Source organism: Cercospora kikuchii (genome assembly GCF_019650295.1).
Source record: "Cercospora kikuchii DNA, contig_00001, whole genome shotgun sequence".
Classification (NCBI taxonomy): domain Eukaryota; kingdom Fungi; phylum Ascomycota; class Dothideomycetes; order Mycosphaerellales; family Mycosphaerellaceae; genus Cercospora; species Cercospora kikuchii.
Window position 1 is genome coordinate 1,019,865 of NW_025408582.1, and position 27,221 is coordinate 1,047,085.

The following is a 27,221-nucleotide window of genomic DNA, read 5'->3' on the forward strand; positions in this document are numbered from 1 at the left end:
ATGGGTGCAGCGAGGCGTAGGGAATGGCATAAGCGGACGTATGGCGTGTATTGAATAGAAGACCAGAGCGAAATTACTTGGCTGTGAATGCCGAACAGAATAGCTTCAGACACTCGATGGACTGGAAGGATGAGCAATCTGTCCCTTCAATATCACTATCAAGCGACAACGTAGTCAGTCGACGTTTGGCTCCGGACTTCTATTTGACGAAGTTTGACCTTCAACATTTTGGCTACCTACTCAACACGCCATGCCTTCCAACGCTATGCACAGATTAAACAGCAGACAATCTACAGAATGTACACCGGCATCCGACTCCCCATCAACCTCGGCGGCAAAATCAAAGCATCCTTCTCATCAAAATCATGCAACAACCACCACAAGCTCATCCGAAACATCAACATCAACCAGATCTCCTCCCTCAATGAGCCCTTACTCACCGAATGAATACTATTCGGCTTCGACACCATACCATTCGCATTTCCATTCCCAAGTCCTGCTTTCTCATTGTCGGGTGACAATAGAGCCGCAATATTTCCCGTCTTCTCCACAGCCCTCTCCCTCACCGATGAGCCTTGGAAGTTAATGACTTTCTCTCTGATAACGTAGAAGTAATGATGCCAGATTTCCTCTTCCGTATCACAATCCCTCGAATGTAGGAATGACTTCGGATCGCTGATTTCTTCGAGGACGACAGAGACGTGGGCGCCTGCGATGAAGAGGATCTGGGTCTCGCCGTACGTATGCAAGAATTCGTTGTCGATGGCTGAGATGGCAGATTGCACGGCGTCGCGCATGTCGATGGAGATTTCGGAAGGGTTGGACTGCCAGACAGGTTGGAGACTTTCCTGCCAGATGGCATCGACCCAGTTGAGGCGGGCAAGGACGTTGGAAGGAGATTGTGCTTCGTGGATCATGCGGGCGATGTTGCCTTGGAATTCGGATTGGATTTTGCAAGCGCTGAGGTCGTTGAGCCAGGGATCTGGAGTGGGATTGGGAAGACGTTTGTAGTTTGTGCCGGGAATTCGGAAGACTTTGCTGAGCATGGCGATCATTTCGAAGGACACTGTTTTGTTCGTTCGTCAGTTTATGATCTCGCAAAAAGGCATTCTAGGCATTCTGGGCGAAATGGCCAACTCACCTGATCGAATCACACTGTGCTCCTTCCTCGAGAAGTATCTTTCAATCGACTTTCGATCCAACTTCAACGACCTCAGCGTCCGCTGTGTCACAAACATGTCCTCCCAAGCAGCCTTCTTAGGCTCAAAGTTCAGCTGTAAGCCATCAAAGATCGTTTCCACAGATCCAAACAGCATCTGCTTCACAGCCGGACATGGAATCATCCTATTCTCCGCAAAGCTCGCCTTTCCCGTCACCGCAAACGACAAGCTCACTCCCAAACCCCACACAGTCTGCGAAAGCAGCATATACCCATTCCCCTCCGCCCTCAAATTCCACGTATCCTGATCAAACGTAACCCACTGCATACCCAACAAAGCCGCCATCTCCACAATATGGCTAATATTCGACGTCGCAAAAGGCTTCCTCACCGCATCAGGCATCTGATCCCAACTCCTCTTCTTCTCCTGCACCTGCACAACCATCGTTGACGGAACCTCCCTCATCAGCGACGAATCCCTCGCCGTCTTCTTCGAAAACCCCAAATCCCACTGCCTTCCCTCAACTTCAGCCTTCTGCAAAGCTTCCATGAAAACAACCCAACTCGCATGCTCATCATCAGCCGTGTGAACCTTCATAGCTCCAGCTTTCGCATCATCCGCCTGCTGACTCGGAACTCTACAATGCGTTTCTTCATAACTCTGCAAACTCCCCGTAATATTATACACCGGTCGCTCAGGAACAGGGCCTCGAGTATTATTCGGCGGAGCGACAAAAAGAATCGGAGTTCGCATCATGACTTTGAAACGGAATTCATTCCAGGTAAAGACTCGTTTGGTTTTTTTGCCCCAGAGGCCCATGATGCCTTCACCGCATAATCGGTAGCCTTCTGCGCTGGCGGCGAATTGTTGTAGTGCTTGTGCTGTCGCAATGATAAATGCGACGATAGCGATGACGAGCGATACGATCGCTATTATTAATTCGTTGTCGGCCATGTTTTCATGCTTTTGAGGTTGTAGCTTGGCTGAATAGCACTGTTTGCTGTTAGGGCAATTTATGTCTTGGTTTAAGTCTTGGCCTGGAGTGCAAACAGAGAGATGTATCGGCGGCCCTGTTGTGAATAAGGTCGACAGAGGAAGACCGGTGTACAGACCCACCGCCACATGTTCGTAGTTTGTTGGTTACTTTACCGCTGAGGTTCAGCTGAAGGTCCCCCTAATTTGGACTGCGCCATAGCCGCTGATCATGCATAACGCCGCAATCCTTCGTATGGTGTCACGTGTAGGGCTCGGCCAATACTGCAGGCCGCCAAGTTCGATGACTGGTCAATATGCGCTATTCCACCACCCGTGTCTCCATCAAACGAAAGATTGAAGGAACGATCCAATCCCCTACTTGCGCAGCTCACAGGAGCAGGCTAGACGTGGATCAATGCATTTTATCGTACTGCATACGAACACAAGGAAAATAAATTATTTATGAATAATCAAACCGATCAGGCATGATGATCGGTGCTGCGAGTGTCCACCCAAAAATGCCGTAGCATACCCACGCACACACGATCTTGACCCAGCTTGCCCAGTATGTCCTGCCCACTGGCACAAAATCACCCTTCTCGATGTTCTTATCACCGCCGATGTTTTGTGTCAAAAGTGTAGCCACCCAGGCAGTTGCCAGCATGAAGATGATGTGATACAAGGAATAGTTGTACTGTGTGCGTTGCTTCTCATCGTCATTCTTGTGCTTAGCACTTTCTTCGTCGTCTTCATCATCGCTCTCGTCCAGAGCAGAAGCAGGAAGTGCACCAGATTCGACTGCTCTTCGCAATGCTTCCTGTCGCATGGCGCGGCGGGATTCAGGTTGAGTGTCGACCAAATCATGGCTATCGGCTTCGTTGTCGAGTGAGACATAGCCCTTATTACCAGCGCCCATTGCGAGACCATATGTGGCCGCACGTGTGGTGGTGTAAGCACAAGTGACGAACGTGACGACCGCTCCTAGGACAATGCTGGCCTTGCGGGACCCGGCAGCTCTGACCAGTGGATTGCAGCTCTTGTCATCCGGCTCCATCGCTACCGCACTAAATGTGAGATAGGTGCAGTAGATAGCGACGACAGCAGCCTGCGCAAGTCCAGCGCGTGGGTTGTTCGCCTGAATCGTTGGATGAATTGACATGACACTGATGCCAACCAGGAAGATCAAGTTCATCGTGATGGCAGCCTGATTCATGCCACATCCGCTGTTGGCGAAGAAGATGTACATGACAATCGTCAAGGCAATCGCTCCGAGATACATACCCAAAGTCGAGCCGATAAGGATTCCGCGCCAGAGTCCAGAATCCGTATCCTCAATCTTGTCGATGCAGAATTCAGCAAAGCTATGCGCCAAATCGACCAGCAGGACCAGTCCGAGGAAGAGGAACAGAACTGCTCCGACCAGCGCCACATAGTTGCCCCAGACCTCGAAGAATGTATTCGGGATCAAAAAGCTGAGCGCGATCAAGCCCAGCCAAACGATGATCTTCGGCCCCCAGAATCCATTTTGTATCGCCGCTCTCTTGTCTTTCGAACTGTTCACCCCAATCAACAACACGGCCAGTACACAATGAAACAGGCCTAGCGCAAAGTTGATGCGATGCACCGCCGCGAAACCGAAACACTCGTGGCCCAGACAATCGACCGTGACATAGTCCAGTAGAACTTTTTGCAGTTTCTTGACGGCCCAATCGGTGAGCATGACCCAGGAGAGTAGCGAGTTGAGAAGGAGGATGGCGGCGTAGGCGATTCGAGTTGCGATGCTGTTGTTGCATTTGCCGCAGGCGGAGCACACAGCGGAGCATGTCGCGGCACCGCAGCAGCTGGCGCCAAATGTGAGGAGGGTGCCCATACTGGGCACCGCCATCAGCGGCAGCGATAATAGCATGCCCATGATTGCTGATGTTGTGGGCGGTGTTTGGTGAGGTCGGTGGTTTGCGACTGACTGCCTGGCTGTCTCGTGTTCGAGGAGCCGCCGCCGAGGAGGACGTCACGGGACAGTGATGGCACGAGCGACATGTGCCTGAGGCCTGAGATTGACTCGGCTGAAGTGATGTCAGTCCATACCGAAGTACATCTATTCTGGTATACAAATATCATTGTCATCGTCCTAAATACTTTGATCTAAGTTCTTAGAAGTGATTATTTCTTGTGATTATAGCAAGATCGTCATCGAAGCGTCGTTACCACCACAAGACCAACGTCCGCCCTCCCATTACCGTCCTCTTCTTACCACCAAACGATCCTCGTCCAACAACAATGACCCTCCAACAAGAATTCAACTCTTGGTGGGCACCAAAGTCCAATGACGAAGCAGCCACCACATCTCCCCCTCAGATCGGCTCTCAAGCTCCCCAACCAGCGATCCTCGCCCTCCAATCAAACCAACGCACAGTCCTCGCCTTCCTCCGTCATTGTGGTTGTCCGTAAGTTCGAAAAAAGAAAAGCTCCGACGATGCCAACGATATCATACTTGCAAAATGGATCATCAATTAACGCTTTTCCAGCTTCGCCGAAAAAACCTACCTCCTCCTCCGCGAAGCAGCCAGAACCCACCGCGACATCGACTTCCTCGCCATCTCACACTCCGACCAAACTTCCACAGACAAATGGTTGAAATCGATTCCCCAATTCGGTAGTGAACCTGCGAATCTACGGATTGTAGTTGATGCTGATAGGGTATGAATCTCGAACCCTTTCTGCGCCGAGAAAATGTATCTAAAGTATCTGACGCCAACTAGGAAGCCTACAACGCCTACGGCCTCGGCATCTCCTCATGGAGCCACGTCCTCTCAGCAGGGAGTATGTGGAACGTATGGAATTTAGCCAAGAATGAAGGCATCAGTAACCGACCGACGGAGAGTGGGAGTCGATGGCAGACTTCGGGGACGTTTGCGATCGGGGAGGATGGGAGGGTGAAGTGGGGTGGTGAGTATCCCTCATCTGGGTTGCTTTCCTTGTATATTGCTTGTTTTGCTGACCAGTAGTTGTGAAATATAGGAGCTGCGAATCGTGCAGATGACATTCCGGATTTTGAAGAAGCTGTTAGGGCATTGGATGGCGGGAAAGCGGAGACGAAGTTGTGAGATCAACGGCGGATGTCTTGGAGGACACGACAAGTTCCAGTGTGAAGTAACGAACGCGATGTATGAGAGATACCCATGAATTTGCGTAAACGTTAAAGTCTGGTTCAAATTCGTAATTGGAATCCATGTCCAGATGGCAGCACGTTGTTAGCATTACTACCAGTACGGCGGTGAGGCTTGAACGTTGAGGATCAGGTCCACCGGACAGCTCACTTTGTATGGCAAACTCGGAAAACGGAAGTCACCAAAACAACAAACATCCGGCACATGAATTGAATTTCATTGCTGTGATATATGATTTGCAAGCATGTCAAGACCACGCCATGACCATATTGCAAGCCAAAGCTTTCTGCAGTGACCGTTCTGTGTGGCTCTCCAGCATTGCAATTCTCTACTCATCATCGTTGACATCAATGACAGTCTCCTTCCATTTACGTGCTGGGATGCGACGCTTGAACATGATGTCAATCTCACGGTATGAGCGGTTCTTCATCTCAGGCAAGCCCCACCAGGCGACTGCGAGACAGACAAAAGCGGTACCACCCCTGAATTTCACAATTAGGACATGCTCTCGACGTAGCGACGATTTCTGGGACTTACCACACGTAACCGCACTTTCCGGCCAAGTTGGCACCAGTTGGATTCAACATCCAGGAAGCCAAGAAGATACATGGAATCTCGACAATGTAGTAGGTAGCGCGACCCATACCTGTCGTCAGAGGTCTGAGGCGAATGGCAGAAGTCTCTCCAATGATGACCCAGGAAGCAGGAGCCGGTCCTAGGGTGAAGAAGACGGAGACGATCAGACCCAACGATGCCTGTGCCAGGTTGGCGGCGTTAGAGGCACCAAAGGAACCAGCGATACCCAGAGCGATCAGAAGGATAAAGTTGGCGAGGGATCCCCAGAGGTAGATAGAGCGACGACCAAAGTATGTGGTCAAGATCCATGAAAGCATGACGGCGATCCATTGAAGAGCGGAGGTGATCAGACCCAAGGCGAACGCCAGGTTCGAGTTCACACCTGCCTGTCGGAAGAAGTAGACTGCCTGATTGGCGATCAAATTACCCGTGAGGTTTTGCGCAGCGTAGACACCACAAACGATGAGAGTTCGGCGAAGGTCGGTTCCCTTGAACAGTTCGATGTGGTTGGGCTGGGTTTGGGTCTCCTCCATTTCGATGACACGGCGCATCATGGCAATGGTCTCTGGTGTCTTCATCTGATCCTTGCGTCCAAGACGCTCGACCGATTTCGCGGCATCTTCGAAACGTCCTTTGCGAACGAGCCACCAAGGACTTTCGGGCGAGAAGAAGATGAGGATGGCGAGTGGGGTGGGAAAGAGCCACTGAAGTGCAATCGGGATCCTGTTGACCTGCGTCAGTCAAGCTAGCGCAAGGGTAATGGTCAAAGACGTACCTGTAAGCGTCTTCCGTGGTGTTCTCGTTGTAGTGGAAGGCAACACCACCAACAATGATACTTCCAATAGCCCAGAACATCTGCAGCATTTGGGTCGCCGGAGCGCGCAGTTGGATCGGCACAATCTCACTGCAGTATGCGGGAGCATTGGCAATGAAAATACCCCATGGCAGACCCTCGAGGATTTGTGCGGCGAAATAGACGGGGAGCGAGTCTCCAAAGTAGAAGATGAAGATGAATGCATTGAGAGCCATCAAGCCAACGATGTTAGCCCAGCGGTATCCGATGCGACTGGTCAAAGGTCCGGCCAAGAAGACACCAATAAGAGCTCCGAGTTGTCCAGATACTTGGAGTGCTGACTGCCACTTTGTTGCAATGACCTTCTCCCCGGTAGCGGGATTGATCACACCGTAATCCTGGATGAACTATCAAGCTGTTAGCTTGATTGGCTGTTTGCTACTTGGTTTTAGGACACACCTTATCCAGAGCTACGAAATTGCCCATCAAGAAGACATCGTAGGACTCCATGATCTGTACAAATCAGCTTGATTCTTATGTTCCCCGGCTCAAGAAACGCTCACAATCGTGCAGGAGATGACAAAGGCCCAGAAGGAGGCCATAGGGTACGCCTTCAGAGCCTGCATAACCGTCATGTTATGCTCGGCGTCTTCAGCCTCGATGGCACCCGCTCGGTAGTCATCGATTTCGGCCTTGTGGGCGAAGGCCGCCTTCTGCTCGACCTCCGTCGCATAGCTAGTCTTTTCGGGATCCATGGCTGCTGTTGCTGTTGCTGGTGCAGTACTCAGTCAACGCAGAAGGAGAAGTAAGGGCTGCGGTCTGCAGAGGACACGAGGTGAACGGGGACCAGGATAGCTTATGAACCACGATATATCAAGCTGACCCCGGGATGTGGACACGGTCGATGAAGCTGCAGGAATTCTGCCGTATAACCATGTGGCGTCGCAGCGGTGGAGCATGGCACATGCGCGCCAATGCCCGTTGCAGTATTGGCTCCTTTTAGCCAGGTGCTTGCAGCAGCTTGTGCACGGTGGTTGTGGTGTGAGATCCTTGTTCGCAACAATTGATCAACACTTTTCCACCAATAGAAGTGAATTGTGGCGGCGTCAGGTGTTGTGGGCAGGGATGATCTTTACCCGAAGGTGGACAGTCTGGGGCCGAGCCCATGGGGTGTTTCGGCACAACGATGTCCCCAGACCAACGCGGTGGTTCACGCGCATCTCTGTGCATCGCGAGCAGGTGCTCCACGTGTGAGGAGAGCGCGTCCGTGTCGACCGAGAGATCGCGTCACTCCACCGGGTTCACGGCATTGTGTTTGGTTCTGATCGTGGTAGTTTTGGTGAATGGCAGCTGAGATATTGCAGGATGCCGTTCGCCGAACCTTGGGAGAATGCAGGCCGAAGGATTGCAGTTGGCCGGAGGAGATGCCTGCACTCTCCTCCACTCCGCTCCGGGGGAAGGATGTCTCGTGTGAATCGTGGCGTCTGGCGTGTCTGGCCTGAGTGCACGTGAACTCCCTCCAATAGTGGTCGCAGACTGGTGGTGAAGAAGATTCCAATTGAAGTCTATTTGAGATGGACGAAGCGTGTGTTGCTGGAGCTAAGACTCGTGGCAAAAGTTTGGCAGGTGGGGCTTGGCCTGCTTGTCCACGACTTCGGACTCTTGTGTAGCGCCATCGTCTTGTCGTTGTCGAATTAGGGCAAGATGTTCGACATCCGGAGCTGGTATGTGGACGGAAAATTGGGAAACGTGGCGTGAAAGACGCGAAGTGCAGGCAGGTTTGCGGGAAGTTTCGTTGATGAAGTAGGCGCGATGCAGACGCGTAAATTGTACTTGCGGTCGAGCGCGTCAAGGCAAGACGCAGAATCACAGGCGCAAGGCACCTCTGGTCAAATACAACCCGGTTCGTTGCAAACACGGCCTGAACTACTATCTGAGGCTTCTCAGGCCGAAATCCTCACAAGAAGCGTTCATCGTCGTTCGCCGACGGGATCAAATTGCTCGCTAATGGGGTATCTAAGTATGCATCGGTCGTTGCAAGGCTGCGTTCTCTGGGCAGCTCGCAGTTTCACATCAATATTTCATAATTCATCATGTCGTCCCCTTGTCACTGTGGTACCATATCAGACCTTTGCACTTTCGTCGAGCTTCTGTCTCTTAGTCTCGGGCTCGTCAGGCTGCTTCGGCTCCTTCGTTGGCACTTCTGGAAGTTCCGGGATATCGGCCTTCTCTGCTGCTGCATCGGAAGCTGAATCTCTCTCCTCCGCCTCAGCTGATTCTGCTGTCTTCGAATCTGCAGCAGCGGCAGGTGGGAAATAGATCGGGACCAACTCCTCGTACGCGTCCTGGTCCTTGTCGAGGAACTGACAGAACACAACGCGCTCGATCTTCTCTGCGTATTCGTTCGTCTCGAGCCACTCTTTCACGGTGCGCAGAGCCACGTCAGCCGCCTCTTCGCTTGGGTAGCCGTACACTCCTGTGCTGATCGCGCTGAACGCAACGCTTGTCAGGCCATGCTCAGCTGCCAAATCCAAGCTCGTTTTGTAGCAACCGCGCAGCAATCTCTCATTCTGCCCATTTCCGCCATTCTCGACCGATACGCCTTTGCGCTTGTAGACTGGTCCAACCGCGTGAATCACCTTCTTACAGGGCAGTCTACCGTACGCATTTGTGATTTTTGCCGAGCCGGTATCGCATCCATCTAACTCCCTGCACTCTTCGATAAGCTCGCGTCCGGCTGCGCGATGAATGGCGCCATCGACACCGCCGCCTCCGAGCAGGCTTTCGTTGGCCGCATTGACGATCGCCGTTACTTGGAGCTTTGTGAGGTCGGTCTGGATCAGGGAAATCTTGTCGTTGAATTTTGGCGTCGCATTCGGTGCTGTTTCGGTAGTGGGCGTGATTTTGTTGAGCTTGTAGAGGAGGGTCAAGGTCGGTATCTCGTTGAGTGAAACTGTCGACGAAGCCATCTTGCGCAGGCAGCGATGTTCGATGCTGAACACGCTCGCAAGCTGATGAGATAGAGGGCGAGGGCGGCAGGCGTTTTGCGGGGCGCTTGAAAGGAGCAACGTTGAGATCGTGGCTTTTCGGGAAGGGCTCGAGTAAAGTGTCAAGTGTCGCATGCAGACGATGTAGTGGAGCTAAGAGGGAAAGGCAGCATGTGAAAGTAACTAAGTTAGGACCCCGCTGATGAACGCCAAGCATTGTGATTCAGCATTGGGATCTTGACTCACTCTCAAACATATTCGACGTTCATTCCCACATCGACCACGCTCATAACTCATACACTCAGCATGGCCGACGCAGCACCGCCAGCCGCGGACGGCGAGCCCAAGATTTCCAAGCGCGCCGCCGAGAAGGAAGCGAAGAAAGCAGCAGCAAAAGCCGCCAAAGCCGCCTCGAAATCTGCCCCTCAGCCCGCATCAGGAAATGCTGCCTCGAGCAAGGCCGCCCCAGCAGAGCCCGTAGACCCTTTCAAAACAGGATGGCTGAAGGGTGTTTACAATGAGAAGCCTGTGCCGCCCAACGAGGTCCAGACACGATTCCCACCCGAGCCCAATGGCTACTTGCACATCGGCCACGCGAAAGCCATCACTGTCAACTTTGGCTTCGCAAAGTCATATGGCGGCAAGTGTAACCTTCGATTCGATGACACCAACCCTGCGAAAGAGGAAGAACAGTTCTTCACTAGTATCAAGGACATGGTGCAGTGGCTGGGCTTCGAGCCGGCCAGAATAACACATTCGAGCGACGACTTTGACAGGCTGTACGACTTGGCTGAAGAGTTGATTCGACGTGGCAAGGCATATGTATGTTTCTGTTCTGCGGCTGCTATCCAGGCTGGACGAGGTGGAAAGGACCACGGGCCACGTTCAGTGTGCGAACACTGGAGCAAGAGCGTCGAGCAGAACCTGGAAGAGTTCCGAGGGATGCGAGATGGGAAGTATGAAGCTGGACAGGCGCTACTGAGGATGAAGCAGTACCTGGGCACGAAGCTGGAAGAGTACGAAGCGGCAGAAGGTGATAGTGCGGAGATCAAGAAAGAAAAGGATAAGCTGAGGAAACTGGCGAACAATCCGGCATTGTGGGACGTGGCGGCGTATCGCATCAAGAAGGAGAACTACCATCACCGAACAGGCAACAAATGGCGAATTTATCCTACGTACGAGTTCACACATTGCCTATGTGATTCCTTCGAAGGCATCACGCACAGTCTGTGTACGGTGGAATTCGAGACGTTGCGACCCGCATATGACTGGCTATGCGAGGCTCTGGACTTCAAGCTGCCCGGATCAGATGAGAAGGGCCCAATGCAACGCGAGTATGGCCGATTGAATGTGGAAGGCACGATCTTGTCGAAGCGGAGAATCGCGATGCTTGTCAACGGCACCACTGTCGGCAGCGATGCACCTGACCCGGTCGATGAAGCAGCAGATGGCGTAGACGAGATCAAGCTGGAAGAGGAAGGTGACGAAGAGCCGGAGACGACAGCGGAGGCCAGCAAAGCGTTGACTGCTGGCACTGGTCGCGAGATCCCGCCTGTCGTACGGGATTGGAATGACCCTCGCTTGTTTACATTGGTTGCTCTCCGTCGACGTGGCGTGCCACCTGGCGCTCTAAAGAAGTTCGTATTCGATCTCGGCGTCACGAAAAGCAACGCGAATACCATGACACATGCTCTCGATGCCACGATGCGGACGTACCTCGAGCGAACAGTCCCTCGTCTTATGCTTGTGCTCGACCCAATCAAAGTCACCTTCACAAATCTACCAGATGACTATGTTGAGGAGCGGGTGGTTCCATTCGATCCAAAGGACAAAGAGAAGGGCGATCACAAAGTTCCCTTCACCAAGACCATCTACATCGACCGCGATGACTTCCGCGAAGTAGACGATCCGGACTTCTTCCGTCTTTCGCCCGGCCAGAGCGTCGGTCTGCTCAATGCCGAATTTCCCATCAAGGTCGTCTCCTTCTCAAAGAACGCCCAAGGTAAAGTGGACGAGATCAAAGCAGAGTACGGCAAAGATGTTCCGGCAGGCAAAGCCCGTATCCATTGGGTTGGCGAATCCAAAGCACATAACTCACCCATCAAAGCCGAATGCCGCATCTTCAATGCGCTCTTCAAGACCACAAAACCGAATGAACTCGACTGGAAGAATGGCGGATATTATGATGACGTCAATCCTGCATCAGAAGTTACTTACAAGAATGCTCTGGTCGAAGTTGGCTTCAGAGAAATTCAACAGAGAGCGCCTTGGCCAAAAACGGACGGCGAGACGAGCGGGAACGCGGACAAATCGTCTGTGAGATTTCAAGGTTTGAGGACGGCATTCTTCGCGGAGGATCAGGATTCAACGCCAGAGCATGTTGTGCTCAATCGTATTGTGAGCTTGAAGGAGGACACGGCAAAGAAGGAGGTTGGTACTGGGGCAAAGAAGGAGGGGAAGAAGGATGCGAAGAAGTAGGACATCACTCTGGATTTCAAGAAGAGTGTCGGTTTCAAGAGGATTGTCCTGTGTTGTTGTTAGCGTGGAGTTGGGCCTGGAATGAATGGGGCAGAAGGGACAAATGAAGATGGTGACGAACAATGAGATGTCTGGCCGGAGAGGCCGTGTACGAGTATGAAGCATCCATGAAAACCACCAACTGGATCCTGAACGACAGCGAACGTTGAACTCATGTCGGTTCCTTCAACAAGTCTCTCGCAGAGCATTGCATGCACCTTCTGTCGAGCTGTTTAGCTGTGCTGCCGAGACAGCCGTTGGCCTCGGGCATGAGAGTGATCACAAACGTGTCTTCTCCGAGCCGGCTTTATGCACAGAGGAACGAGCACGACGGGAAAGGTGATAACGAAGTATGAGGCGCACGTGAGCGACATGTGTGCCTCATGGACGGTGGGCGCATTTCAGCATGGATTTCCAATGTTCTCGAGTCATGCACCGACGCTATGGCAAGCGTTCTAGAGTTTGCGGATCCCGGCCATGGCCTTCTCAAGTACCTTTTACTAATCAGCAATTGTTCACGAAAGCAGATGCTATGCAGACCAATCACAAGTCTGGCCGCAAAGGGATATACTCGAGAACGAAAGCAGCACGAAAGCGTTCGTGTTCTTCGAACAAGTCTCCCCGTTGCTGCATCGCTTGCACAGAAGTCAAGATGCCTTCGTGATTAGAAACCATATGATTACGCCATTCGGCCACTCCGACCTTTCTGCAAGCTAGCCTAGACGGTACATTCACTGCGGCCGTATTAGCAATCTGGACAAGGTTTCACTTTGCCAGAGGCAACAAAGAAACAGACCCTCCAAGAAACGTAGTATCAATATTGGGCGAAGGTTTGCCATTCTCGCTGCAGTCCAGCAGCGACAGGGACTTTCAGTAAGCTTACTCAATGCTCAGCGCTAGCGTGATCAGTACGTGGTTGACAGACAAGTACCAAAAATACAAGAACGGTCGATTGCACTTCGTAGTTTGCAGTCTCGATCCAAATCCATTCACTCAAGCAAAGCTTTCGAGCAAACCGATAACGCCATGGCTCTCCAACTCTTCGAGGACTTGCTGGAACGAAATAAGTACAACAAGGCTGTACAGACGAACATGTCAATATCTTCTTCCTGACCTCAATTAGAGCCATACACTCCGACTGGCGAGCTCCGCCTCCTCTAAAATTTCTTGCTCAGAACGGAGGAAGAGAGATGGTGTTTATTAGTACGCTACTTTCCCTATCATGATCCTCAAGTTTGCAGAATTTTGACTTGACATCTTTAATCTAGTATCATGCTCCGACAATCGAATCGAGCCCGTGGATATTTTCAAATTGCAGACTGGCGGTTCGTCAACCTTATGCCAGACTTCTCTCACCTGGATCGAACGTGGATTGGCTGACAGTCTTTACGTCCATTCACTACAGAAGCCGCGATCTTGCGTAATGCAGGAGGGAGGGTCACTGAGGACACCTTTCGATCAATGGCAGTCATGGGAACTATAGGTCGGATCGCTTTGGTTGTCATATTGCATCACACAGGTTCGGTACAAGCATATCTGAGATACAACTCAGCACTGACATGTTCTAGATTGCGGTGGTCTTCTGAGAACAGACGAGGAGGTCTCCCAGACGTTGGCTGCTAGAGCTCCAGCTCATGCTCATGAAGTTCAAGACAAGGTGTTCGGCACCTACAGAGAGTACGTGTTGGGCGGGCCCGCATTCTCGATCGATGAGCGCTGGCTGAAACGAATAGCATCGGAATTGAAGAAAGCATCCGTGTAGACGCTGCAAAAGTCAAGGCTTGGCCTTTTTTGCCAGAAGGTGTTCCGGTTGTTGGATACGTGTTTGAGACGGAGAATGGAGGATTGAGGAAAGTTGTGTAATCTGATCATGTCCCTCGAGATTCAGCACTTCTTCGTAGCTCCTGCCATGATGATGTGGTATGGCAAGTATGAGACTAATCAAACTGTGAGCTGTGCATGCTCGTGCAAGCGCAGTCCAACTGTGATAAGATCGCGAGAACGACCGGTCTCGTGCCAATGTGCTTCGACTGTCTAGAGAATGAGAGTGAGCACTGTACGTGTTCACAGAGCATGGACTGTTCATCACCGCCGGACCCTGCTTAGTCACCCAGTTCGCGCTGAGGTAACTTAGCATGGGACTACAAGAACCTCACCTCGTCCGTTAACCGTTCCATCTCGTACTGCCTCGTAAAACTCATGTTGACTTCTCACCCACGCTCTAGGTTTGCATAAATCTTCCAACACTCGGACACGAAGCGAGAACGACGCATTTGTGAACACGTACCTTTATCACTAATCCCTTCAGCCGCTTCCATTGCTCAAATTCGCTTGCCTCGGCTTCAAGTTCACTAATTCCTTTCACGAGAAAATCTGCCGATCTTACATGATGAGGAATACTTTGTCGATGCGTAAGTTCCAAAATCTCCAGATTCGACTGTTGTCCCAGCTTTCAAAGTCGGGATCCCTGGGCCGCGGACATCGCTGGCCGTGATCCGTTGCTGCACGCCGCTGCATGCAAAATCGACCACCGTTGCACAGGGACCGAGTCTCTTCGGCATCTCAGTACTCAAGATCCTGGCCGTAAACAGAGGCCACAATCGGCTGATCGCGATTCTTGCAAGACTACGCAGATGCTGGTCCCAGGCGCAATGGCTGGGCATATTCTGGAGCGTGAAACACAGGGCCACAATGAGTTTCAGAAAGCGCTTAGAAAGGCATACGACGCATGTCTACAGATGACAAGCTTCGTGAACTGGTTACTTACCTACCTGAGAGAGGGCTTTCTTCACCGGCTGGACAGGCATGGAGATTTCCCGCACTAACAGCCACCGAGAAGGTCCCTGTCAGCACGATGAACTCTCTGAAGACTGATCATCCAGCTGCTAGACCATGAGACTGACACATCGAGCGAAGCTGTCGTTTTCGTTCTGCTGGACCACATTTTCCCAAAGGCTACTAACCCCCTGCCGTTGGCACAGGCAGCCTCGCAGTGAAAGAGTCTCGCAATCCCAGGTCTCGAAGCTCAGCGGACGGACAGCTCTACGATTTTTCCGTGGTAACCGATCACCCTCACCATCCGCGTGGAAGCTCCTTTGCATTCGTACACGGTTTTTAAACTGAGATCAGTGATCCTGGGCACAGCTTTCAACTCCAAGATAGCAATGCCTGCTACGGGCGTTAACGTCTTAGGTGATACAGAATAAGTCAGTCACGGATCACTGATCATAGCTCGGATATCTCCAACGGTAACCATTTCGACACCATATACGATTATGCTTTGTGCAGCATACTGGCATACATACAAAGCTAGTCGAAAGCTCACTTGAAAGTGCAATCCGTTGAGAAGCGAACCGCTTTATCCCACGCCTTCGATTTATTCAAGATGTCTGAGTTACGCGCCGCTGTCTTTGTCGCGAAGCCGGTACCCATCCGAAGCAACAGCTTTGTCCCGGAGTGGTCGCCAACCTCATGCACACTCATTTATGACAAGACAAATGCCATACTGGTAGACACGGCAATTACCATCGCACAAAACCAGGAATTGGTCTCCTGGATCTTGAAGATAGCCCCAGGTCGCCGGCTCGAAGCAATATACATCACTCACGGCCATCCAGATCACTGGTTTGGTCTGCCTATTGTTCTCAAACAATTTCCAAAAGCCAGGGTTCTCGGCACTGAGAGAACAATCAAACACGGGCGAGAAGAAGTCGAGGGCCCTGCATTCTCCCAAACATGGGGAGCATGGTTTTGGGAAGAAGAGATACCAAAGCCCTATGTATTTCCGGAGCTCCTACCTCCTGGAAACAAATTTTCAATTGGAAACAAATACGAATGCGAAGCGATCGAGGTCGGACATTCAGACACACATGATACAACAGTGCTATGGATACCAGATCTGAAGCTCGTAGTAGCAGAAGACGTCGTTTATGGACAAGTGCATCAGATGCTGGCGATTGGTACCAAACCAGAACAACGCGCCGAATGGTTGAGAGCACTTGACATTGTGGAAAATTTGAAGCCAATATATGTTGTAGCTGGTCACCAACAAGCGGAAGAAATGCATGGACCTTGGACTATCGCTTCTACGAGACAATATATCAAGGATTTCGAGAAGGTGCTCGAGCGTGTCGTTGGACGTGGCGGATCGGCAGAAGAGGCGCACGAGGAAATGATGAAGCTGCATGGAGAAAGGATGAATCCTATGGTGTTGAAAACGAGTTTCTTCGCTACTTTCGCGGCTCGTGACAACAAGCCCTCTGCCACACTATGAGAGCTGTGTAGATCTCTATAGATCTCTGATAGTGTTCGAGTAGCACACAATCGACCGATTTCTCCAATTGAATCCTCTTGCTGGCTACATGCTATCTAGTCCGCCTCGTACGCGTTTAGACATATCACAAAGCGTTCTTGCGTTTCGCAACCTCTATCGCAGCAATACTACATCCGTTGCTAGTTCGGATCCGAAAATGGTAAATACTCACTAATCACACTCGTCTCTCCGACCGGTCCTACGGCCGAACGATACTGCTGACTTGCGAGGACTATCACACATACAGTCGCAACGGCAGAACATCAAGCCTTCAACAATTGCGATTACTCATGCACAGATAATTAATGTACTGTCCCCTCCCACTCGCATTTGATCTATTGCAGAATACATTGTCTACAAACTCGCTCTGAACTTCACGACTCGTACATCTAATCGTGTATCGTTCCGACCATCTCTTCAATCACTCAGAATAACATGGCGCTTCCAAGACGAGATGTCGAATTCCAAGCCTTCGACGGCACCACGCTACGTGGCTGGCACTATCCCACAAACGAAAAACGTCCCTGTATCATAATGTCTCACGGAGTAAGTCTTGCCAGACCCATCACAGCCAAACCCCATCAGCCCTTAATTGACGCCCTTCAGCTTGCAGGAATCCGCCACTTCCATCTCCCCAACTTCGCCCAGCGTTTCCAAGAAGCAGGCCTCAACGTCCTCCTCTACGACAACCGCGGCTGGGGCGATAGCGACGGCCTCCCAAAGAATGAATCCAATCCAGCATACCAACACTCCGATTACTTCGATGCTTTCAACTACGCTCAAACCCTCCCATCCGTCGACGGTGACCAAATCGTCTACTGGGGTTCATCCTTCTCCGGCGCAACCACAATCCTCGCCGCAGCAAGCGACAAACGCATCAAAGCCGCAATCGTCCAATGCTCAGGTATAGCCGGCCACTATCTCCCCGAATCCTTCAAAGACTTGCTCCCAGGAGTCCTAAACAACCGAGCAAAGAATACCCCATCCAACCAAGCCCGCATCCCCGTCGTAGCAGCAGACCGCGAAGCTGCGAAAACGGGCACGGCTCCAGCGTTGTTCAACTCCCTCGACGCCTACGACAACTACACCGAAATCTACTCCACGGGCGGAAAATGGGAAAACTGGGTTACCGAACAAACCCTCCTCCACATGTGGGAACTCGACGCTGAAGCCATGATGCATCGGATTTCCCCAACACCTTTTCTCATGGTAATTCCAAGTAATGATACACTCGTCACGACGGATTCGCAACTTATGGCGTATGGAAAAGCAAAAGAACCGAAACAAATGTTATGGATCGAAGGAGCGGGCCATTTCGATATTTATAAGGGAGAATTTTTCGAGCAGAATATTGCTGCGCAGATTGAATTTTTGCGGAAGAATTTGAGTTGGAAGGGGGAGAGTAAGATATAGTCTGAGGTATCCATCGGGGTCTTCGCGTGAAGTTGTTGCGACTACAGCGTATTCTCTCCTCTCGGCCTGTCGATGCATTTTCCTTGTCAGCTGCGGCTTGTGTAATCCGATGTGTGGTTCGTGTAACTTCTCCTGCGTGGCTGTAAAATGGTGGTACCGTTCCACAGTTCCACTCCGATTGTGACATGTGCCATGTGGCATGGTTACCTGCATGAATTCTCGTGTGCTGTGTGCTGGGTGGCTTGCACACGACATCGGCACCTGTCACATGGCGAATATAAGCATAAGCGAACATCAAAAGGTTGAGCTGCGGGGAGCGAAGATGGGTGAAACTGAAACTGGTTTGTTGCTTTTCGTATGATTCATTCTCATTATACAGTGCTGAAAGCCCACAGGATAGGGAAAGCAAAGTGCCGTACTGGTGTCTTTTGGACTCTTGCTGGTCCTGAGGATATGAACTGTCGCGCCGTTCCGAATTTGATTAGATTTCGGGGGTATCCAAGCTGATATGTGGCAAGAGAAAAGCGTGCTGTCTTCGTAGACCTGTCAAGTCGCCAAATGTCCAACATCTCGTGTCTTCTCAGCCCTCCACATGTTCTTTATGTCCAAGACGTTCGCCATTCCCCTACAAAGCAGCCAAAACAACCATTCCGATAGCACCAAGCGCGGCACCGGCAGCGATAGGCATGTTGGTTGGGGCACCTGCTTCGGAAGACGAAGAGGACTCGGTCTGGGTGGCAGAGTTGGCGGCACGCGAGGCAGAGCTGGAAGCACCGGCGACGGCGCTGGTGATAGCGGCAGAAGCACCGGAAGCTTGCGAAGAGATTGCACCAGCAATGCTCGAGAGAGCATTGGAGGCGTCAGCGGCGGCTTCACCGGTAGCAGTTGCGGCGACGCTCTGGGCGCTGTCAATAAGGGCAGAGAGGGAGGCTTGAGCCTCGACCACGGCGGAGCGCTGTGCGTCGTCGTAGGAAGAGACGGCGAAGCTGTAGGTCGCTTTGTTAGCCAAGTTCGCACATTGCGATAGTGAAAAGGGCCGTCTTACATGGCAGATGTTGCTGCGGCGTAGGCGGCCGAGTTGTAGGATGCGAGCTCTTCTGGGCTGAAGTTTGGGTCTGGAGTGGCCGCGTTCGCAGCGCTGATGACACCAGATGCGATAGAAGCGACCTGAGCGGAGACCGATGCGGCAATCTCTTCTGGGCTCTGCTGGGCGAAAGCCATGGCGCTGAGGCCGGAGAAGATGATCATGGAGGTCTTCATTGTGGCGGTTTGACGTGTGAGGACTTGAAGAGTGCGGTCGTGAAATTCGTGTGCGATAGTAGAGCACTTAAAAAGTAGTTGTAGCGAGAGACTGTGAAAAGAACGATCGACGACGTTTGGCTGGCAGCAGTGAACACGGATGAAGAAGCTCAGGACGCAGCGCGCGCGACGGGAAACGGGCGTCTCATAATAAAGGTGAGCAGAGGTCTCGCGCTTGGCCTACCAGAAAGAAGACTGGCGAGCCTGGCGTTGACACGCGCTGATTCCTGCAGGCGTGCCGCTTGTCAACAAGAAACGAGGTGACATTACTCGATGTGGCATGGTGTTGAGGCTTGATTGGTTCGCATGAGTCGCAGCTCGTAAAAAGTATTGCCCGACGGGTACCTTGCATTGCCAAGTCTCATTTCCCGCGCCGAACTGTGTTGCGGCACAGGGGCTCTGCTCAACATGTGGTCATCGACCGGCCCGTCAGCGCGGCTCTGCATGTGGTCTTTATGCGCGCGATCGAGACCTGCTATTTTTGAGCATTTGGTCGACAACGTTGTGGCAAACGTCCCTCTGACCACCTTGTAGGAGAGCAATATTGAACCAGATGGGTAGGTCTCGGGTCGTAGATTGCCTTGTTTCAAGTCAAGTCGATGACCTCGTATGGCGCAGGCGGCCGTGGTGGCGCAGGAGGTTCACTTCTTGTGGAAGCAGCTGTCTGAGAAGACAATTTACTGAGCAGTCCTCGCTCTCTTCGTTGGCGTAACATTGCAGCAGCAGATGCTTCATCTTGGACCGTCTCATCAATCGTACCACTAGATGATGGAAACGGATCGGCCGGAATCCGGAAGTTGATCTCGTGTGCACTGGCTCCTCTTGTATTTGCTCGCAATGGGGAGTCGAGACTAGGCCAATGTGGCACGCGACTAGTCTTCTGCCAGCCCTGCGATGTTTTGAGAGAGAGCGTCGACTGCGATGGATGTGACACGATCTCAATCTCATCGTCAGTATCTTCCTCGTCCAGGTCGACCACGTTGCATGAACGTTTCAAAGCGGCGAAGTCTGGCGCATCAACTCTTTTGAATGTTGGTGGAGGAGGCTCTTCTGCAGGGGCCTTGGGCTTTCGCTGCCTTGATTTTTTAGCCGTATCTGTATAGTCTCTCTTTTCGGCTGTTTGCCTGCGCTTCTTAGCGGTCTTGCTTTGTGACGCCACAACCTCACTCTCCGGAGCATCTTGAGACCTCTTTCGAGCGCTTGTTGATGGCGTCTGAGCAGAGCTCGGTGGCGCACTCTGGCTGGCACTCGGGGTTGCGCTGGCACTGTCGTGCTCTTGCATGCCACTTCTAGCTTTACCCTTCTTCTTCGTTGGAGACTCCGGTTTGTCCAAGGCACCCTCCGGAAGGCCGTGGTCGAGGAAGCATTTCAGCATCACGCCATCTATGGGCTTCATTGGGTCATATGCGGATCCGTCGGCGTTCACAGAATCCTGAGATGTGAGATTGATATCCACAAGCATCCAAGCGTTGAATTTGATGTTCAGCTCTGATTTGACGCTTCCCTCCTCTCCGTCCTGACCTTTGCGTTTCAATGTGCGTCGTAATTGGATACCGTATGAGAGGTTCTCCTCACGTCGTGCCGGCGTCACTCCTCTAGTCAGGGCCCGAGCCAGGAAAACCGGTCCCATGTGCTTGAGGTACTCTTTGGTGGTGAAGTTATAGTGATCTCGCAATACGATTCGAAGCTTCGGTTGGTCGATTTGCGTTTCCAGCCACTCCCACCCTCCTCGAAGACCACGCAGATTGAAACACTGCTCGTCAGTCGAGATGGCGGGGTTGCGATACCTATTGAGTGCCTTTACATTTGGAAAGTTCGGAGGTACCGCAACAGCCTTGTGCATTGCTGCAAGGCTTGACGCGAGCAACATTCGCCACCGTGCGAAGTCTGGTGCTGTTTGGCACATCTTCAACTCGTAAGCCAGCCCAACATGCCGCTGTGCCAGCTTGCGAGCAGTTTGAAAGCCGCAATTTGGCAGACCTGCGGTATCATAGTCGCCTCCGGTCAATACAGCAAAGCAGACCAGACTGTCTCGGTCCAGATTGAAGCGTGGCAGAACAGTCTCCGCCTGGTAGACGGTGATGCGCTCTAGCCATTCTTTTTTACCAGCACTGGTACGATTAGCCTTGATCATTGTCGTGCAGCCAAACATCAAACAGTCTCCATCGTCAGACCAGACGGCGTCTACAACTCCCAGTTGCTGCAAGCGAGCACATTCGGCTTCGGCTTCTCCAGGAGCTTGGTGGTACGGCACCTTCAGACGGTCGAACATCTGATGAAGCATTTTGATGCACTCGTCGTCGAGTTTACCGCCGCCTCGCCCACTACCCCAACGTCCCTTGTTGGGCTTTCGCATGCCATCGGTGACGAATAATAGCTGTATTTTTAATCTCCAGAACTTGAGTATTCGCCATAGTATAGTCTTCTCAATTGGATTGGCTGCCGGCTCGCCCTCGCGAATTCTTTGGACCTGCAATAGACGGTTAGCTTTCTCGTGTAGCCTTCCGAGCTGCACGAACCTGTTCATCAGTAAGGTTGGAGAATCTCCAGCACGCCTCATCAACGGCGATTCTCAATGGTCGTTTGTGCTTCTCCTACCGGCGAGATCCGAAAAATGTAAGCGCGTGTCTCGAATGTAGCTCGATGGCTCGCGACGACTCTCGCGGCGCTGCTTACCCAATGGGCAGCGGCATAGTCCTCAATGCGATGCACCTCTCCCTTCCCAAGCACATCCCAGAGCCTACATGGTGTCAGCAGGTTTCCCAGCGCGTGAGAGGCACGCCTACCCGGTAATGCCCATCACGAGCACAAGCGAGCATGGCCGACTTCCAAGACCAAGCTAGAGATGCACGGATGGGCGAGAAGGATGGATCGTTGTCCAACGAGATCAGGTGAAAAGCCGCTGCAGCTTTCCACCAGCATGGTTTGGGGTCGTGTCTTAGCGCGGCAGCTGGAACGCGACTTCACGTGCAGCGCCAAACACCCGCCGACATCGCAGTCGCGACACAGCAAGCGAATCACGACTTTGACCACTTCTTTCGCGCTTCCGAAGCAGCTACTTTGGCAGAGCGACTACTGCAACCAGTTTTGCGCCGACCTTGGCGACGCGTCGACGAACATGCTGACCAGAGCTCACCGCCGCAGCAAGCGGCCCAAGGGCCAGACGCAATGCACGAAGTGTCCATCCAAGGCCTGCAGACGGAATGCGCTTCGCAGTGTCGTCGGCATTTCCACCCGCGCACCTCTCGAGCACATCTGCAGAAACAGCCGCTAATGCATCTCGACGACGTCACGGGGAGTGAAGCGAAGGCGCACTACTGGCCCCAATTCCGCCATTTCTGAGTGCCGCGTGCCGTATGCCGAGTGCCTTGATGGCGTCGTTGGCAAAGATAGTCCAGGTAGGAAGTCGCGAACATGTATGTGTCAAAGGTAAGAGCGAGCCTCTGCGCCCGTGTTGCGCAAATCCACCATGGACCCCAGAGCATCATCCAGCAAGGACTTTGCCACGAGCAGAGACGAAGAGAAGCACGAAGAAGGCCGAGCGAGCATTTCCGACGATAACGAGTCGACTGGGCCTGAGACCGAGACCGATCTGGAGAAGCAGGAGACAGCGCGAAAGCCGACACGCTCACCATCTCAAAGTCGCCACGAGGGCAGACGCTCAGCTTCGCGCTCTCGGTCACAGTCTCAGCCACCTCTTGCACGCCTGGTCTCGCACATTTCTCTGAGGAGAAATCGTAGCCAGCCTGGTGAACCGGCTTTCCAAGTGAATTTCGACGATAATGATCCCACGAACCCTCGAGGTTGGTCAAATGGCTACAAGGCCTGGATCACAGTGCAACTCGGCTTTCTCGCACTCGTTGGCTCCATCGGCAGCTCCATCATATCACCTGCGCAACCCATCATCTCGGACTACACTGGCGTCAGTGAGGAAGTCACAGTGCTCGTCGTAGCATTATATGTGCTCGGTTTTGCTGTCGGACCCTCGGCGTGGGCCCCGATTTCAGAAGTCTATGGCCGCAAGTGGTCAATACTCCCTGCCATCGCAGTACTTGGTCTGTTCAGCATCGGCACCGCCACGAGCAAGAACGCCGCAAGCATCTTCGTCACGCGTTTCTTTGGCGGCGTCTGCGGGTCCGCTCCCATTTCCAACGTATCGGCAGCGCTGGGAGACATGTATGAGCCGAAAGCGAGAGGTATTGCCATGACCTTCTACGCGATCATGGTCGTCGGTGGCCCAACCCTGGGTCCCACTGTGGGCGCAGCATTGATTGCCAACCAAAATCTAGGCTGGAGATGGACTGAATACATCGAGGCAATATTCGCCTTCGTCATGGTTGTATTGACTCTATTCTGTCTGCCAGAGCTCTATGCTCCCGTCATCCTTAAACGAAAGGCTGTAAAACTACGCAAAGACACCGGAGACGACAGATACTGGCATCCTCATGAGGCTGAACGCATGACTCTGAGCAACATTTTGACCAAATATTTTGCACGTCCGCTACGCATGTTGCTTACAGAGCCCATGGTGGCGTGCATTGCATGTTACGCCTCATACGTGTATGCTATCCTCTACACGACTTTGCAAGTCTTTCCGATCGTCTTCCGAGAAGATCGCGGATGGGGTTTGCTTGTAGCGACTACACCGTTCCTCGGTTCGTTTAGCGCCTATTTTCGATTAAGCTATTGTCACTGACGCGCACCCAGGTCTCTTCGTTGGCGTTCTCTTCGCCGTCGGCATCAACTTAGCTAATCAGTCATACTATGCGAGAGAGGTCGCAAAGAACAAAGGCAGAGCTGCGCCTGAAGCTCGACTGCCACCCATGCTGGTAGGCGGCATTCTGTTCAGCGGCGGACTGTTCTGGTAGGACTAGAGAAGGTTTCCTTGAAGTCACGCAGATACTGACAATGTTGACCAGGTTCGGGTGGACCGCGGACCCCAAATACCATTGGAGTCTGCCCATAGTCGCCACAGCTTTCATTGGAGCTGGTTTCAACACGATTTTCCAGCAATGTCTCAACTACCTTGTGGATGTCTACGGATTGTATGCTGCTTCAGCGACCAGCGCGAATACGATTTTGCGATCACTACTTGCGTGCGGGCTGCCGTTGGCTGCGAAGCCAATGTTTCATGGCTTGGGTGTTGGGCCTGCTACGAGCATTCTAGGCGGCATTTCGTGCCTTGCACTGCCTGTACCGTAAGTCTTGATGCCTCTATCGAGATGAAGGGTGAACTAATGATGGGTTCAGCATTATCTTCATGAAGATCGGTCTTCGACTCAGAAAGAAGTCCAAATTTGCACCTGTGCTAGAAGATTGAAGCAGCATTTTCATGCTGCATAAAGCCTCTTGCTGGGGTTTACGTCTTGGCATAACCATTGGCTATGCCTGTGTATAGCTCGGCTACGACCAATTCCTGCAATTGATCTGGAATCGTCTGCCTCCTGCGACACGGACTCGCTTCTTGCCAGCGCCGTCTGGTAACACCAACACGCCGTTTATGCCCTTCGGCGCATGGGCTCTCACGATTGCCTCTTCGCCAACAAGTTCCCAGCTTGCCTCGATTGGTCCAGCCGGAGTCCAAGTCGTGGCATTGGCGTTCTTCAGCCCCAGCGCGCCTACCATGGGCTCGAAAGACCAAGTCTTATATCCAGGCTCAAGCGCAGTCACTCCTACCACATATTGCGGCAGCACATACGTTGGTGCTGCGCCCCAAGGATGAGCCAAAGAAGTATAGAGATCAATTCCAGGCTTGCCGTCAGGATACTCGTACTCCCAGCTCGCACCAGAATAATACTCTTCCTGAGTTGCCATCTGACTCCAGAAATCATCGAGCAGCGACTTCGCGACAGTCAGATTCTTGACTCCAAGATCGCGCTCGGCTTTGAAGAGAGCTTCGAGGAGAAATCCGCCTGTGTTCGCCGAGAGCTGAGTCTTATTGCTAGACTCATCTGCCGTTGAGGTTTTATATCCAACCCCCAAACGAAGTTCCGGTAACCTCGCAATACTCGCCTTCGCTTGAGTAGAATTCGCCGCACCAGAAAGAATAGCCCAAGCGATACCAGTAAACGAGAAATTTCCGCGATCGTCCACAGAAAGGTCATAGACGCCCGTAGAAGCATTCCACAGCTGAGAATTCAAACTCTCAATCAATCCCTGACTCGTCTCATTCAACTCCCTCACAGCCTCTGCATCGTCCAGCGCCTCCGCGAGTGGGATAAGCTCTTTATAAGTATAAGCCGCAAGTCCAGTCGGTGCACTCCCATTCACAGGTCCCAGAAAATAGCTCCCAGGGGTTCCATCCTCCCCATCAGCCACAAGTCCCGAAGACGGATCAATAAACTTCTTCCTCGCTTCAAACACCCTCTTAATCTGACCCCATCTCGGCCTCAAATTCTCCACATCCCCCGTCGCAAGGAAATAATACCCCACAGAAGCCAGAAACAGATCTTGATAATCTAGTAATCCGCCATATCCAGTTTCGGTGAAAGCTGAGATGTATTCTTCTGGATCACTTGTTCCTAATGTTGCACTTATTGGTACGAGACCCGCGTACTCTGTATCTGGTTTGCGCTGGCGATCGAGAACGAAGTTTATTGTACCGAGAATGTAATCCCAGCGTGCGGTTGAGGTGGAGAGGATTTTGGCTGTGTGGTAGAAATCTCCGGCCCAGACTAGACGGTCGCGTTTTGCGCCGTCGAGGCAGACGGAGTGGGTTAGTGGGGCGATGTTGAATTCGGAGAGGGTGGAATCAATTTCAGAGTTGGAGGTTAGGGGGTTGGTGTAGAGTGTCGTGCCGTTCTGGGATGTGATGTGGACATCTTTGTAGTAGGCGATTTGGTCTGCCCAGGGGCCGAGACCGAATGTTCCGCTTGTTGGGTTGAGGGTTCCGAGGTAGGAGGGACCTTGGCTGGAGAGGTAGTTGGCTTCGTCTTGGGGGATTGAGGCGATGGGATGTCCGTCGAGGGAGATGTCGATTGATGTGGGGTTGAGAGTTGTGGTGATGGTGTACCAGACATTTTCTGCGATTGTGCGGTTGATGGGAAACCATTGGTTCCAGCCTGTGGCCAATGTGGATTGATTTACGATGGAGAATCCGTAATTGTAGACTAGAGTGTTGGCTGGCAGCAAGCTGCGGTTTGTGTTGACGAAGGTAGTTTCTTCCGGGTAGTTGGAAGTCAAGTAGAGGACGTGCCCTCGAGGTGTGCCGATCGTGCTTCCGACACGCCAACCTGTTCCACCACGAACAATCTTGGTCTTGAAGGACAATGTATAATTCGCAAAGGTACTGCCATTGTTTGACTGCGCTGTCTGTTGACCACGAATAAGAGCGCCATCTGATGTGATGTCCCAAGTCGAGGGTGCGTTACCAGCATCAACGCATGCGGCTTGTAAGACTCTTGGTCCAAGATCCCAGATCTTGTCGTAGAGCTCATCCGATGTGTGCAACTGGCCAGCAAATGCTGAGGAAGGCTTGTTCTCAGAAGTCGAATTCAATCCTACAGATTTGAAAGTGACAGTCGTATTCGTGAGAAGCTGAATGGTCTGCCATCGTTGGCCGCCTTGTGGGAAATAAGCTTGTTGGTGTCCAGATTTGGAGAATTCGAATGTTTCTGTGCGGAATGAACTGGAAAGACCGTTCGAAAATGTCCATGGTCCATCACTGTGGGGATTGTCGAATGCTGTGAAGTCTTCTGCATATTTGACTTCTACCTGCGTTGGTGCAGATAGTGCCTCGATGTCGAAGAAGGGAAAGCCTGCCACCTCGGTGCCATAGTCGATTGTTAGGACTGGTCTGTCGCTAGAGAGCACGATTGACTCTCCAGTATACTTGGTGTCATGAGCGAGTAGAGGCTTTGGGTCGATGCTGTAGCTGACTGGAAGAACATCGCCGTAGTCCACGAAACTATAGAATAAGCTGAGACATCTCTCGCGTTCGAGAAAATGCAAGTACTCACCCAGCGGCCAGTGCTGGCAACCACAGAATGCTCAATTTCGTAGGCATGTTGTCGCCTTCGACAT

The 27,221-nt window shown here is 52.2% G+C and overlaps 12 protein-coding genes across 12 annotated transcripts; 5 read left to right on the forward strand and 7 right to left on the reverse strand.

The window, feature by feature from the left end:
- Window positions 1-290: 290 nt before the first annotated feature.
- Window positions 291-2,114, reverse strand: CKM354_000033000 (uncharacterized protein; the record flags this gene model as incomplete). The annotated part of the gene is made up of 2 exons (XM_044795416.1): window positions 291-1,066; window positions 1,142-2,114. The coding sequence occupies 2 exons, from the start codon at window positions 2,112-2,114 to the stop codon at window positions 291-293; spliced, it is 1,749 nt and encodes a 582-aa protein (XP_044651351.1).
- A 481-nt stretch (window positions 2,115-2,595) lies between these two features.
- On the reverse strand, window positions 2,596-4,047 carry CKM354_000033100 (uncharacterized protein; the record flags this gene model as incomplete). The annotated part of the gene is made up of 1 exon (XM_044795417.1): window positions 2,596-4,047. One exon carries the CDS (start codon window positions 4,045-4,047, stop codon window positions 2,596-2,598), a length of 1,452 nt encoding a protein of 483 aa, XP_044651352.1.
- Window positions 4,048-4,412: 365 nt separating this feature from the next.
- Window positions 4,413-5,239, forward strand: CKM354_000033200 (uncharacterized protein; the record flags this gene model as incomplete). The annotated part of the gene is made up of 4 exons (XM_044795418.1): window positions 4,413-4,579; window positions 4,661-4,832; window positions 4,895-5,081; window positions 5,154-5,239. The coding sequence occupies 4 exons, from the start codon at window positions 4,413-4,415 to the stop codon at window positions 5,237-5,239; spliced, it is 612 nt and encodes a 203-aa protein (XP_044651353.1).
- Window positions 5,240-5,630: 391 nt separating this feature from the next.
- Window positions 5,631-7,426, reverse strand: CKM354_000033300 (uncharacterized protein; the record flags this gene model as incomplete). Its single annotated transcript, XM_044795419.1, has 5 exons — window positions 5,631-5,784; window positions 5,840-6,601; window positions 6,654-7,078; window positions 7,131-7,184; window positions 7,235-7,426. 5 exons carry the CDS (start codon window positions 7,424-7,426, stop codon window positions 5,631-5,633), a joined length of 1,587 nt encoding a protein of 528 aa, XP_044651354.1.
- A 1,368-nt stretch (window positions 7,427-8,794) lies between these two features.
- On the reverse strand, window positions 8,795-9,793 carry CKM354_000033400 (uncharacterized protein; the record flags this gene model as incomplete). Its single annotated transcript, XM_044795420.1, has 1 exon — window positions 8,795-9,793. One exon carries the CDS (start codon window positions 9,791-9,793, stop codon window positions 8,795-8,797), a length of 999 nt encoding a protein of 332 aa, XP_044651355.1.
- Window positions 9,794-9,964: 171 nt separating this feature from the next.
- CKM354_000033500 (glutamine--tRNA ligase) lies at window positions 9,965-12,136 on the forward strand (the record flags this gene model as incomplete). Its single annotated transcript, XM_044795421.1, has 2 exons — window positions 9,965-11,065; window positions 11,204-12,136. 2 exons carry the CDS (start codon window positions 9,965-9,967, stop codon window positions 12,134-12,136), a joined length of 2,034 nt encoding a protein of 677 aa, XP_044651356.1.
- A 3,424-nt stretch (window positions 12,137-15,560) lies between these two features.
- Window positions 15,561-16,448, forward strand: CKM354_000033600 (uncharacterized protein; the record flags this gene model as incomplete). Its single annotated transcript, XM_044795422.1, has 1 exon — window positions 15,561-16,448. One exon carries the CDS (start codon window positions 15,561-15,563, stop codon window positions 16,446-16,448), a length of 888 nt encoding a protein of 295 aa, XP_044651357.1.
- Window positions 16,449-16,922: 474 nt separating this feature from the next.
- CKM354_000033700 (uncharacterized protein) lies at window positions 16,923-17,900 on the forward strand (the record flags this gene model as incomplete). The annotated part of the gene is made up of 2 exons (XM_044795423.1): window positions 16,923-17,033; window positions 17,094-17,900. 2 exons carry the CDS (start codon window positions 16,923-16,925, stop codon window positions 17,898-17,900), a joined length of 918 nt encoding a protein of 305 aa, XP_044651358.1.
- Window positions 17,901-18,525: 625 nt separating this feature from the next.
- On the reverse strand, window positions 18,526-19,160 carry CKM354_000033800 (uncharacterized protein; the record flags this gene model as incomplete). The annotated part of the gene is made up of 2 exons (XM_044795424.1): window positions 18,526-18,886; window positions 18,946-19,160. 2 exons carry the CDS (start codon window positions 19,158-19,160, stop codon window positions 18,526-18,528), a joined length of 576 nt encoding a protein of 191 aa, XP_044651359.1.
- A 625-nt stretch (window positions 19,161-19,785) lies between these two features.
- On the reverse strand, window positions 19,786-21,999 carry CKM354_000033900 (uncharacterized protein; the record flags this gene model as incomplete). The annotated part of the gene is made up of 4 exons (XM_044795425.1): window positions 19,786-21,669; window positions 21,719-21,793; window positions 21,876-21,939; window positions 21,986-21,999. 4 exons carry the CDS (start codon window positions 21,997-21,999, stop codon window positions 19,786-19,788), a joined length of 2,037 nt encoding a protein of 678 aa, XP_044651360.1.
- A 669-nt stretch (window positions 22,000-22,668) lies between these two features.
- On the forward strand, window positions 22,669-24,519 carry CKM354_000034000 (uncharacterized protein; the record flags this gene model as incomplete). The annotated part of the gene is made up of 4 exons (XM_044795426.1): window positions 22,669-23,854; window positions 23,907-24,063; window positions 24,119-24,397; window positions 24,450-24,519. 4 exons carry the CDS (start codon window positions 22,669-22,671, stop codon window positions 24,517-24,519), a joined length of 1,692 nt encoding a protein of 563 aa, XP_044651361.1.
- Window positions 24,520-24,602: 83 nt separating this feature from the next.
- CKM354_000034100 (uncharacterized protein) lies at window positions 24,603-27,204 on the reverse strand (the record flags this gene model as incomplete). The annotated part of the gene is made up of 2 exons (XM_044795427.1): window positions 24,603-27,105; window positions 27,158-27,204. The coding sequence occupies 2 exons, from the start codon at window positions 27,202-27,204 to the stop codon at window positions 24,603-24,605; spliced, it is 2,550 nt and encodes an 849-aa protein (XP_044651362.1).
- Between the last annotated feature and the right edge of the window lie 17 nt (window positions 27,205-27,221).